We start from the raw sequence: 13317 nt of genomic DNA on the forward strand, positions 1-13317 counted from the left end.
ACCATCTTAAATAAGCATGCCCCATTCAAAAAATGTAGAATCAGGAACAGATATAGCCCTTAGTTCACCCCAGACCTGACTGCCCTTGACCAGCACAAAAACATCCTGTGGTGTACTGCATTAGCATCAAAAAGCCCCCCGCGATATGCAACTTTTCAGGGAAGTTAGGAACCAAAATACACAGGCAGTTAGGAAAGCCAAGCATATCTATTTCAAACAGAAATTTGCATCCTGTAGCACAAACTCTAAAAGGTTTTGGGACACTGAAAAGTCCATGGAGAATAAGAGCACCTCCTCCCAGCTGCTCACTGCACTGAGGCTAGGAAACACTGTCACCACCGATAAATCCACGATAATTGAGAATTTCACTAAGCATTTCTCTACGGCTGGCCATGCTTTCCACCTGGCTACCCCTACCCCAGCCAACAGTCTTGCACCCCCCACAGCAACTTGTCCAGCCCTTCCCCATTTCTCATTCACCCAAATCCAAACAGCTTATGTTCTGAAAGAGCGGCAAAATATGTACCCCTACAAATCAGCCGGGATAGACAATCTAGACCCTCTTTCTAAAATTATGCGCTGAAATTGTTACAACCCCTATTACTAGCCTGTTCAACCTCTTTCATATCATTTGAGATCCCCAAAGATTGGAAAGCTGCTGCGGTCATCCCCCTCTTCAAAGGGGGAGACACTCTAGACCCAAACTGCTACAGACCTATATCTATCCTACCCTGCCTTTTAAGGGCTTTGAAAGCCAACTGAACAAACAGATCACCGACCATTTCGAATCACACCGTACCTTCTCCGCTATGCAATCTGGTTTCCAAGCTGGTCATGGGTGCACCTCAGCCACATTCGAGGTACTAAACAATATCATAACCGCCATCGATAAGAGACAATACTGTGCAGCTGTATACATCGACCTGGCCAAATCAAATCAAATCAAATTTTATTTGTCACATACACATGGTTAGCAGATGTTAATGCGAGTGTAGCGAAATGCTTGTGCTTCTAGTTCCGACAATGCAGTGATAACCAACAAGTAATCTAACTAACAATTCCAAAACTACTGTCTTATACACAGTGTAAGGGGATAAAGAATATGTACATAAGGATATATGAATGAGTGATGGTACAGAGCAGCATACAGTAGATGGTATCGAGTACAGTATATACATATGAGATGAGTATGTAGACAAAGTAAACAAAGTGGCATAGTTAAAGTGGCTAGTGATACATGTATTACATAAGGATGCAGTCGATGATGTAGAGTACAGTATATACGTATGCATATGAGATGAATAATGTAGGGTAAGTACCTTATATAAGGTAGAATTGTTTAAAGTGGCTAGTGATATATTTACATCATTTCCCATCAATTCCCATTATTAAAGTGGCTGGAGTTGGGTCAGTGTCAATGACAGTGTGTTGGCAGCAGCCACTCAATGTTAGTGGTGGCTGTTTAACAGTCTGATGGCCTTGAGATAGAAGCTGGTTTTCAGTCTCTCGGTCCCAGCTTTGATGCACCTGTACTGACCTCGCCTTCTGGATGAACAGGCAGTGGTTCGGGTGGTTGATGTCCTTGATGATCTTTATGGCCTTCCTGTAACATCGGGTGGTGTAGGTGTCCTGGAGGGCAGGTAGTTTGCCCCCGGTGATGCGTTGTGCAGACCTCACTACCCTCTGGAGAGCCTTACGGTTGAGGGCGGAGCAGTTGCCGTACCAGGCGGTGATACAGCCCGCCAGGATGCTCTCGATTGTGCATCTGTAGAAGTTTGTGAGTGCTTTTGGTGACAAGCCAAATTTCTTCAGCCTCCTGAGGTTGAAGAGGCGCTGCTGCGCCTTCTTCACGACGCTGTCAGTGTGAGTGGACCAATTCAGTTTGTCTGTGATGTGTATGCCGAGGAACTTAAAACTTGCTACCCTCTCCACTACTGTTCCATCGATGTGGATAGGGGGGTGTTCCCTCTGTTGTTTCCTGAAGTCCACAATCATCTCCTTAGTTTTATTGACGTTGAGTGTGAGGTTATTTTCCTGGCACCACACTCCGAGGGCCCTCACCTCCTCCCTGTAGACCGTCTCGTCGTTGTTGGTAATCAAGCCTACCACTGTTGTGTCGTCCGCAAACTTGATGATTGAGTTGGAGGCGTGCGTGGCCACGCAGTCGTGGGTGAACAGGGAGTAGAGGAGAGGGCTCAGAACGCACCCTTGTGGGGCCCCGTGTTGAGGATCAGCGGGGAGGAGATGTTGTTGCCTACCCTCACCACCTGGGGGTGGCCCGTCAGGAAGTCCAGTACCCAGTTGCACAGGGCGGGGTCGAGACCCAGGGTCTCGAGCTTGACGACGAGCTTGGAGGGTACTATGTTGTTGAATGCCGAGCTGTAGTCGATGAACAGCATTCTCACATAGGTATTCCTCTTGTCCAGGTGGGTTAGGGCAGTGTGCAGTGTGGTTGAGATTGCATCGTCTGTGGACCTATTTGGGCGGTAAGCAAATTGGAGTGGGTCTAGGGTATCAGGTAGGGTGGAGGTGATATGGTCCTTGACTAGTCTCTCAAAGCACTTCATAATGACGGAAGTGAGTGTTACGGGGCGGCAGTCGTTTAGCTCAGTTACCTTAGCTTTCTTGGGAACAGGAACAATAGTGGCCCTCTTGAAGCATGTGGGAACAGCAGACTGTAATAGGGATTGATTGAATATGTCCGTAAACACACCGGCCAGCTGGTCTGCGCATGCTCTGAGGGCGCGGCTGGGGATGCCGTCTGGGCCTGCAGCCTTGCGAGGGTTAACACGTTTAAATGTCTTACTCACCTCGGCTGCAGTGAAGGAGAGACCGCATGTTTTCGTTGCAGGCCGTGTCATTGGCACTGTATTGTCCTCAAAGCGGGCAAAAAAGTTATTTAGTCTGCCTGGGAGCAAGACATCCTGGTCCGTGACTGGGCTGGGTTTCTTCTTGTAGTCCGTGATTGACTGTAGACCCTGCCACATGCCTCTTGTGTCTGAGCCGTTGAATTGAGATTCCACTTTGTCTCTGTACTGACGCTTAGCTTGTTTAATAGCCTTGCGGAGGGAATAGCTGCACTGTTTGTATTCGGTCATGTTGCCAGACACCTTGCCCTGATTAAAAGCAGTGGTTCGCGCTTTCAGTTTCACGCGAATGCTGCCATCAATCCACGGTTTCTGGTTAGGGATGTTTTTATCGTTGCTATGGGAACGACATCTTCGACGCACGTTCTAATGAACTCGCACACCGAATCAGCGTATTCGTCAATATTTTTATCTGACGCAATACGAAACATGTCCCAGTCCACGTGATGGAAGCAGTCTTGGAGTGTGGAGTCAGCTTGGTCTGACCAGCGTTGGACAGACCTCAGCGTGGGAGCCTCTTGTTTGAGTTTCTGCCTGTAGGCAGGGATCAACAAAATGGAGTGGTGGTCAGCTTTTCCGAAAGGGGGGCGGGGCAGGGCCTTATATGCGTCGCGGAAGTTAGAGTAACAATGATCCAATGTTTTACCACCCCTGGTTTCGCAATAGATATGCTGATAAAATTTAGGGAGTCTTGTTTTCAGATTAGCTTTGTTAAAATCCCCAGCTACAATGAATGCAGCCTCCGGATAAATGGTTTCCAGTTTGCAAAGAGTTAAATAAAGTTCGTTCAGAGCCATCGATGTGTCTGCTTGGGGGGGATATATACGGCTGTGATTATAATCGAAGAGTATTCTCTTGGAAGATAATGCGGTCTACATTTGATTGTGAGGAATTCTAAATCAGGTGAACAGAAGGATTTGAGTTCCTGTATGTTTCCTTCATCACACCATGTCTCGTTAGTCATGAGGCATACGCCCCCGCCACTCTTCTTACCAGAAAGATGTTTGTTTCTGTCGGCGCAATGCGTGGAGAAACCCGTTGGCTGCACCGCATCAGATAGCGTCTTCCCAATAAGCCATGTTTCCGTGAAGCAGAGAACGTTGCAGTCTCTGATGGCCAAGGCATTCGACTCTTGTCAATCACCACATTCTTATCGGCAGACTCAACAGCCTTGGTTTCTCAAATGACTGCCTCACCTGGTTCAATAACTACATCTCAGATAGAGTTCATTGTGTCAAGTCGGGTGCCTGTTGCCCGGACCTCTGGCAGTCTCTATGGGGGTGCCACAGGGTTCAATTCTTGGGCCGACTCTCTTCTCTGTATACATCAATGATGTCGCTCTTACTGCTGTTGATTCTCTGATCCATTTCTACGCAGACGACACCATTCTGTATACTTCTGGCCCTCCTTTGGACACGGTGTTAACTAACCTCCAGACAAGCTTCAATGCCATACAACTCTCCTTCCGTGGCCTCCAACTGCTCGCCTCCAACTGCTCGCAACAAAGCCTTTCGCAAACAAAGCCTCCTTCACTCATGCTGCCAAACATACCCTAGTAAAACTGACTATCCTGCCGATCCTTGACTTTGGCGATGTCATTTACAAAATAGCCTCCAACACTCAGACTGCATCCAATTTGCAGAATAATCACAGTACCATCCATTTTGTTACCAAAGCCCCATATACTACCCACCACTGCGACCTGTATGCTCTCGTTGGCTGGCCCTTGCTTCATATTTGTCGTCAAACCCACTGGCTCCAGGTCATCTATAAGTCTTTGCTAGGTAAAGTCCCACCTTATCTCATCTCACTGGTAACCATAGCAGCACCCACCCGTAGCACGCACTCCAGAAGGTATATTTCACTGGTCACCACCAAAGCCAATTCCTCCTTTGGTCGCCTTTCCTTCCAGTTCTTTGCTGCCAATGACTGGAACGAACTGCAATAATCACTGAAGCTGGAGACCCATATCTCCCTCACTAACTTTAAGCACCAGCTGTCAGAGCAGCTCACAGATCACTGCACCTGTACATAACCCATCTGTAAATAGCCTATCCAACTACCTTATCCCCTTACTGTTATTTATTTTTCTCCTTTGCACCCCAGTATCTCTACTTGGACATTGATCTTCTGCACATCTATCACTCCAGTATTTTTAATTGCTATATTGTAATTATTTCGCCACTATGGCCTATTTATTGCCTTACCTCCCTTATCCTACCTCATTTACACACACTGTATATAGACTTTATATTGTATTATTGACTGTGTTTGTTTATTCCATGTGTAACTCTGTGTTGTTGTTTGTGTCGCACTGCTTTGCTTTATCTTGGCCAAGTCGCAGTTGTAAATGAGAACTTGTTCTCAACAAGCCTACCTGATTAAATCAAGGTGAAATTTTAAAAAGGAGGATTTCCATAGAGCTAACTGTCAAGCTTTCCTGTCAAGTTCATGGGCCAGGTGGCCTAGTCGTGGGATACGGTTGCTCTCTAAAGAATGTGTGGTTCAATGGCATGTGTGGTGGTCGAGATGCTATGACTGGCATGACAACTACTTCTGTCTGCCAGTGGATTAATTTATAGGTGTTTTTTTAATATGGTCCTTTCTCTGTCCCTCTTCTCCAGGTGGTTACACTGCCACCCACCCTGTCATTACCATCTTCTGGGAGGTGGTAGAGAGCTTCACCGATGAAGAGAAACGCAAGCTGCTCAAGTTTGTCACCAGTTGCTCGCGGCCTCCTCTCCTGGGCTTCAAGGTGAGGGTTGACCGAAAGTTCACTATGTCAGTTTGTTCCTGCGCCCGTTTTATTTTCTACCCTCCATCTGGTGTTGTTGATTGTAGCCGGTGCTATCAGGGGTTTAACCAAACACTGAGTACCAAATGGCACCCTAATCCCTATCTAATGCACACATTGACCAAAAGCAGTGCACTATTAGGGAGCCATTTGGGACGAAACCCCAGAGAAAGGCCAGCACTATGGAGTGTTCGCTGTTCTAATGGGCATGTAATGAAAATACCTGTCCTGATGACACCCTCCGATTAACATTTTCAAATTGGGCATAGTGATAAGACTCCTAAGGCTCCCTGGTTCATGCTTATCTTATCCTGCACTGTGGTTTTACAGCCCATCTCTGGATTATTAGCACTGTTGGCTCGTGAGTAGTAGTGAAGTTAGTTTCACATTATTGATAATGATTTCCTCTTTCTTTAGTTGGGCACAGGGTATAACCCCAGAATGAATATACTATTTTTTAATAGCCGACCCCAAAAACTAGCACCAAAACATTGCTGTAACATCATTGAAAACGGTTTGTTTCCAAAATGACTTCAGCCAAGAGCTGAATCCTGTGCTGAAATGGTGGAATTGCTTTTATCGGAATTACCATTATCGTGTCATCAGCTGCTGATTCCTCCAATCGAGAGCCGTTTCACTTTCCTAATGACTTGATTTATAGGGACACTAAAACGGTTGGAAATGGAAAAGAGAGCAATGCTGAAATCTATTAGGACTTTTATATACACACCTTACTTAGGATAACCAGCTGTAATTGTCATATGATTGGTTTTATTACTGTTTGTTGCCGTCTTTAGTTAAGAATACTTAAGTACTCGCACAGTGGGGAGAGAGAAGAGGGTACGGGTGGGAACACTCCTCAAAATCTCCCTTGGTGGCTTAGGAAGGAGGGCTGGAGAGCTCCCCCCTGTTTAATGAATTTGACATTGGGGAGTGTGTGGATGGGATGTCCTTGCCCTTCCCGGTTTCTTCCCCACTCCCGGTCTCCTCCTGATCTCCTCTCTGGGCCCGGAGAGGGGACGATGATGGTGATTGGTAGGGTGGGGTGCAGCCCCTGACCCTAACCCTGGGCCCGTGCCAGCCCAGCCTTAATTAGCTGCCGTAAACGTCCCAAAGATTCATTAGTGGAGAAATAGCTCTTTCATGAGAAGCCATTTAAAAAGATGATGGATAGCCTCTTTTTCCAGAATGATCGCTTCCATAATGACACTTTCTCAATAAGCAACGATAGTTTAATACGATAATTGTCCGAAAAATGGCGTCGTTACCGCCGAGCCCCCCAGGAACCATTTAACCAGGCTGGTACAGGCGCTGAACCCCACGCCACGCTCCTAATCTTTAAATAGCTATAGAGCGGCTGGACGTTAGAAACAGAAAGGATGATTCCTGTGGATTCTAATGGAAACTTTCAATGTGTGCGCTCCAAATGGCACCTATTCCCTATATAGTCCACTACTTTTGACCAGGGACCATAGGAAAACCCATAGGACTCTGGTCAAAAGTAGTGTACTATATAGGGAATAGGGTGCCATTTGGGATGCGGCCAGTGTCTTGGCCTGGATGATGTGAGTGGAGATGGCCTGGCCTCATCACCAGAAAGTGTAATTTTATAAAGAGCCAGACTGAAAACATGAAATTACCATTTGCTACACTTGCTCAGCATCCAAGTGTCACACTCGGTCTCCTTCAAACATAAGACTATTTTAATTGTATATCCACGCTTTTTTCACAGCTTATCACATTTATATCCTGATGTCGCTTGTAATTAATTATTTTGGCCAGAAAAAAAACTGTTGTATCACTAGTGTTATGCCAAATGCGTGGTACAGCAGTTGTATGAATTTAATGTATACAGGGCCTCCGTTGCCCTATGAACCTCTAGTTTGACACAGTTCTCCCTCCCCATCTCACCCATATTTCCAGGAACTGTACCCAGCTTTCTGCATCCATAACGGGGGGAATGACCTAGAGCGCCTGCCCACAGCTTCCACCTGCATGAACCTGCTTAAGCTGCCCGAGTTCTGCGACCAGCACCTGATGAGGAACAAGCTTCTGTACGCCATTGAGTCCTCCGCAGGCTTCGAGCTCAGCTGAGGGGGGACGTCTGTGTCTTACTCCCTGCAACCACTGATTCGATTGACATGGACAGGCCAGAGAAGACTTCCTATTGAGAGTGAGAGAACGAACATGATGAACTGATATCTCTCTTTGACTGTGTGTAGAACAGAAACGGGGGTGAAGGGATTGTCACCCAAGAGTGGGACGAGGGAAGAATGGAGGGGGGGGTGAGCGCAGAAAGTTTTGGTTTTAAAGTAACTTACATGTGTATTCAAAATCCCCAAAAGAGCAGCAACAATAGAATCTCGAGGCTGTTTTTTTTAAGACTTTGTGCAAAAGAAACAGACAAGATCTACTGTGAGTGTGTCCATGACCCTTCAGCAGAGTGCATTATGAAATAAACGACAATAACAATCGTGTTCACCAAAGATCGAACCGTGCTGTCTGAGGAGGAGAGAGGAACCGGCAATAAGAGGACAGAAATGGGGTGACACACAGGACTGCAGCACTCCTTACACCTCTGTCTCAAGGGCTTTGAGAGGGCCAGCTTGTCTGTTAGGGGCCTGTCCCTAATGGCATCCTATGGCCCTGGCCAAAAGTAGTGAACTATAAAGGGACTTGGGTGCCATTTGGGACACGTTTTCTACTAGAGGTAATATAAACTCACTTAGTTTTGTGATTACTGTAATGATTATTATTAATAGTAATTTCATAACATAAACATGCAAATGCTTTGGGCAGGCTGCTGTGTTGTTTTTCAAGGCAAAGAGAAGAGTATTGCTAAGAGAGTGGACTATTGATTATGGAATATTTGTGAATATGTATATGTGTTTACACCACTCTTGTACGATTCCTTTAATCAGTATTTGTACAGGTTGCTTTTCTTGTGTTTTGAATGAAGGCCTCGTGTTCTCACACACATTAAAGTGAACCATCTATTCTACAGTATGTGCCCTGGCTGCAGTGATTATCCACCTATGGAGCAACAGCTGTGGATGAGGCCCAAATGGCACCCTATTCACTAATTAGTGAATAAGGTGCCATTTGGGGTGGACACTGTCAAGTTGATAAGACTAGTGAAACCTGACTATACATGTATCACCAGACTGGAAAAATTTGTCTCTGAATATGATTAAATATGTCTTCTTTTTTTTTGCATGGAACTCCATTTTTTGTTGCCAGGTTATTTACAGTGAACAACCTGGACATAAAACAAGAAGCTGCTTTGTGCGTAATTTACAGTGAAGGACCTGGACATAAAACAAGGTGCTTTGTGGGGAAATCTTGAGCATTTTATTGCCCTCTGACATACAGTATAATGAAATAAACATCCAGTTAAGAAACACAGAGCGGAAACTATTCTAAGATTATGGGCCTTAGTCATAAATCTGCCTGAGTCCTGATGGGATTTTTTAAATTTATCCCTTGACCATTTCCATCCATCCCCTCTCTAGCTTGTGTCCCAAATGGCACCCTATTACCTATATAGTGCTCTACTTTTGACGTCTAGAGCTCTGGTAGTACTATGTGGGATGCACCCTTGGAATAGCCAACCACTGCCTCTTCCCGAAGTCAAATCCCATGCAGCCAACAGGCCAGGGGGGCACTCAAAACAGTTTGGGTCTTATAAAGATGACTTCATATCAATTACAGAGATATTTATTTAGGCAATTGACCTATCTGGATAGAGCCAAATTGAAACGTTTCTTACAGGTGTGTGAAAATAATATGCATAACCATGGTAACAATTGAAAGTAAACAGTTTGGATATCATAGGGAAATTATTAGCCTAAAAAGGTGAGTAGGCCTACACAACGGTTCGCGTGACAAGACCGAATCAAAACATTACGCACTTGATTGGCATTTACGCTACTTTTCGCCGGAAATACCCAGGATACATTCAATAACATAACACTTCCTGGAAAATGTAGGAGAGGTCTAACATAAACGACAAGGGTTTAAGTGCGGACTAAATGGGGTCTCCGAAATGTGCACAGTTTCTAACCTAAGCAATTTCAATGCACTTTTGTGAATCAAAGAAGTCTCCCAACTATAAGGTGCTTTTCTTTACTAGCTGTGCCTCGAGGAACTAGAGCAAGCGCACTTGTAGGCTAGTCGTTTCATTTGAAACATAACCCTGCATTCCCGCCATCACACAATTAGTGTTTACGCAATCCAAAAAGGTCCATTGTTAATCGCAATTTGGGTCAGGTGGGCAGAATTTGTACTCTTGTTCTATTGCCAACATTGACTAGCTAAATGATCAAATACGATTTACAGCGTTAGACTTTCACAAGGCAATTTAGAGAAACTGATCGTAATTTTGGTGCGTATAGAAAAGAGTTATGGGTGCATTCAGGTGCGTGTGGTCCGGCGAATTTTCTTCACAATAAACAAAGTCTCATTCTGTCCAGAACAACCCAGGGTATGACGCCATGTCCTATTGTAACTACATCAAACATAAGGATCATAAACGTTGACACTGTATATGACATGAGCTTCATGAATTGGAAATGTTGCTGTAAATAATGTGTTCTCAGTCAATTTACCTGGTGAAATAAGGGTAAACAAATGTATTTGGAAATGTTAAGTGCCCATTTGGCTGACATCAAAGCGGTAGGCTATTATTGGCTCATCAACGTCTCATCTTTCAAAATACATGGAGTAATTTAAAATGTACAGCATTTTCCCCAGTCGGGCAAAATAAAAATGTGCTAAAGTCGGAGAATCATTGCTGAATGATGACATGGATATTCAGCTAGGGGGATATACACTGCACCGGCTAGATAGAACAGCACACTCCGGTAAAACGAGGGGGGAAGGTCTGTGCATATTTGTGAACAACAGCTGGTGCACGAAATCTAAAGAAGTCTCTAGATTTTGCTCGCCTGAAGTTGAGTATCTTATGATAAACTACAGACCACACTATTTGCTAAGAGAGTTTTCATCTATACTTTTCGTGGTTGTTGATTTACCACCACAGACGAAAGCTGGCACTAAGGCCGCACTCAGTCAGCTGTATAAGGATATAAACAAACCGGAAACCGCTCAACCAGAGGCGGCGCTCCTAGTGGCCGGAAACACATGTACTCCACATACAGAGAGAGACGTGTACAAAGCTCTCCCTCGCCCTCCATTTGGTAAATCTGACCACAATTCTATCCTCCTGATTCCTGGTTACAAGCTCAAATTAAAGCAGGAAGCACTAGTGAATCGGTCAGATGAAGCAGACGCTAAACTACAGGACAGTTTTGCTATCACAGACTGGAACATGTTCTGGGATTCTTCCGATGGCATTGAGGAGTACACCACATCAGTCACTGGCTTTATCAATAAGTGCATTGAGAACGTCGTCCCCAGAGTGACTGTACGTACATACCCCAACCAGAAGCCATGGATTACAGGCAACATTCTCACTGAGCTAAAGGGTAGAGCTGCTGCTTTCAAGGTATGGGACTCTAACCCGGAAGCTTATAAGAAATCCTGTAATGCCCTCTGACGAACCATCAAACAGGCAAAGCGCCAATACAGGGCTAATATTGAATCATACTACACCGGCTCCGATGCTCGTCTTATGTGGCAGGGCTTGCAAACTATTACAGACTACAAAGGGAATCACAGTCGCGAGCTGCCCAGTGATACAAGTCTACTAGACGAGCTAAATAACTTTTATGCTCGCTTCGAGGCAAGCAACACTGAGGCATGCATGAGAGCATCAGCTGTTCCGGACGACTGTGTGATCACGCTCTCCGTAGCCGACTTGAGTAAGACCTTTAAACAGGTCAGCATTCAGAAGGCCATGGGGCCAGACGGAATACCAGGACGTGTGCTGCGGGCATGTGCTGACCAACTGGCAGGTTGGTTGGTTGGTTTGACATTTTCAACATGTCCTTGATTGAGTCTGTAATACCAACATGTTTCAGGCAGACCACCATAGTCCCTGTTCCCAAGAACACTGAGGCAACCTGCCTAAATGACTACAGGCCCGTAGCACTCAGGTCCGTAGCCTTGCAGTGCTTTGAAAGGCTGGTAATCATTCACAACAACATCATTATCCCAGAAACCCTAGACCCACTCCAATGTGCATACAGCCCAAACAGATCCACAGATGATGCAATCTCTATTTTACTCCACACTGCCCTTTCCCACCTGGACAACAGGAACACTTACGTGAGAATGCTATTCATTGACTACAGCTCAACGTTAAACACCATAGTACCCTCAAAGCTCATCACTAAGCTAAGGATTCTAGGACTAAACACCTCCCTCTGCAACTGGACTTCCTGACGGGCCGCCCCCCAAGTGGTGAGGGTAGGTAGCAACACATCTGCCACGCTGATCCTCAACGCTGGAGCCCCTCAGGGGTTCGTGCTCAGTCCCCTCCTGTACTCCTTGTTCACCCACAACTGCATGGCCAGGCAAGACTCCCAACACCATCATTAAGTTTGCAGACGACACAACAGTGGTAGGCCCGATCACAGACAACGACGAGACAGTCTATAGGGAGGAGTTCAGAGACCTGGCTGGGTAGTGCCAGAATAACAACCCATCCCTCAACGTAACCAAGACTAAGGAATGATTGTGGACTACAGAAAAAGGAGGAACGAGAACTCCTGCATTCTCATTGACAAGGCTGTAGTGGAGCAGGATGAGAGCTTCAAGTTCCTTGGTGTCCACATCACCAACAAACTAGAATGGTCCAAACACCCCAAGACAGTCGTGAAGAGGGCACGACCAAGCCTCTTCCCCCTCAGGAAACTAAAAGGATTTGTCATGGGTCTTCAGATCGTCATAAGGTTCTACAGCTGCAACATTGAGAGCATCCTGACTAGAGGTCGAACGATTATGATTTTTTTCAACGCCAATACCGATACCGATTATTGGAGGACCGAAAAAGCCGTTTATTTTTTTTATTTTTTATGTATTTGTAATAATGACAATTACAACAATACGGAATGAACACTTATTTTTGTGGTCCTTCTGTAGCTCAGTTGGTAGAGCATGGCGCTTGTAACGCCAGGGTAGTGGGTTCGATTCCCGGGACCACCCATACGTAGAATGTATGCACACATGACTGTAAGTCGCTTTGGATAAAAGCGTCTGCTAAATGGCATATATTATTATTATTATTATAATACATCAATAACATCTATTTAGCCTCAAGTAAATAATGAAACATGTTCTGTTGACATTTGGTTTAAATAATGCAAAAACAAAGTGTTGGTGAAGAAAGTAAAAGTGCAATAGGTTCCATGTAAAATATGTGCCATGTAAGAAAGCTAACGTTTCAGTTCCTTGCTCAGAACATGAGATCATATGAAAGCGAGTGGTTCCTTTTAACATGAGTCTTCAATATTCCCAGGTAAGAAGTTTTAGGTTGTAGTTATTATAGGACTATTTCCCTCTATACCATTTGTATTTAATTAACCGTTGACTATTGGATGTTCTTATAGTCACTTTAGTATTGCCAGTGTAACAGTATAGCTTCCTTCCCTCTCCTCGCTCCTCCCTGGGCTCGAACCAGCAACACAATGACAACAGCCACCACTTCGAAGCAGCGTTACCCATGCAGAGCAAGGGAAACAACCACCCCAAGGC

General features: G+C 45.2%; 1 protein-coding gene across 1 annotated transcript in view; it reads left to right on the plus strand.

Moving 5' to 3' along the window:
* The window catches only part of LOC118361536 (ubiquitin-protein ligase E3C-like), a 42352-nt gene extending 33483 nt beyond the window's left edge, over positions 1 to 8869 (plus strand). Inside the window, exons 23-24 of the mRNA XM_052483221.1 lie at positions 5492 to 5622; positions 7585 to 8869. Coding sequence (XP_052339181.1) covers positions 5492 to 5622; positions 7585 to 7755 — 302 coding nt within the window. The 3' untranslated portion in view covers positions 7756 to 8869. The remainder of the gene's footprint in view (positions 1 to 5491; positions 5623 to 7584) is intronic.
* The last annotated feature ends 4448 nt before the right edge of the window (positions 8870 to 13317 follow it).

Source organism: Oncorhynchus keta, chromosome 28 (assembly GCF_023373465.1).
Source record: "Oncorhynchus keta strain PuntledgeMale-10-30-2019 chromosome 28, Oket_V2, whole genome shotgun sequence".
In the NCBI taxonomy this organism is placed as follows: domain Eukaryota; kingdom Metazoa; phylum Chordata; class Actinopteri; order Salmoniformes; family Salmonidae; genus Oncorhynchus; species Oncorhynchus keta.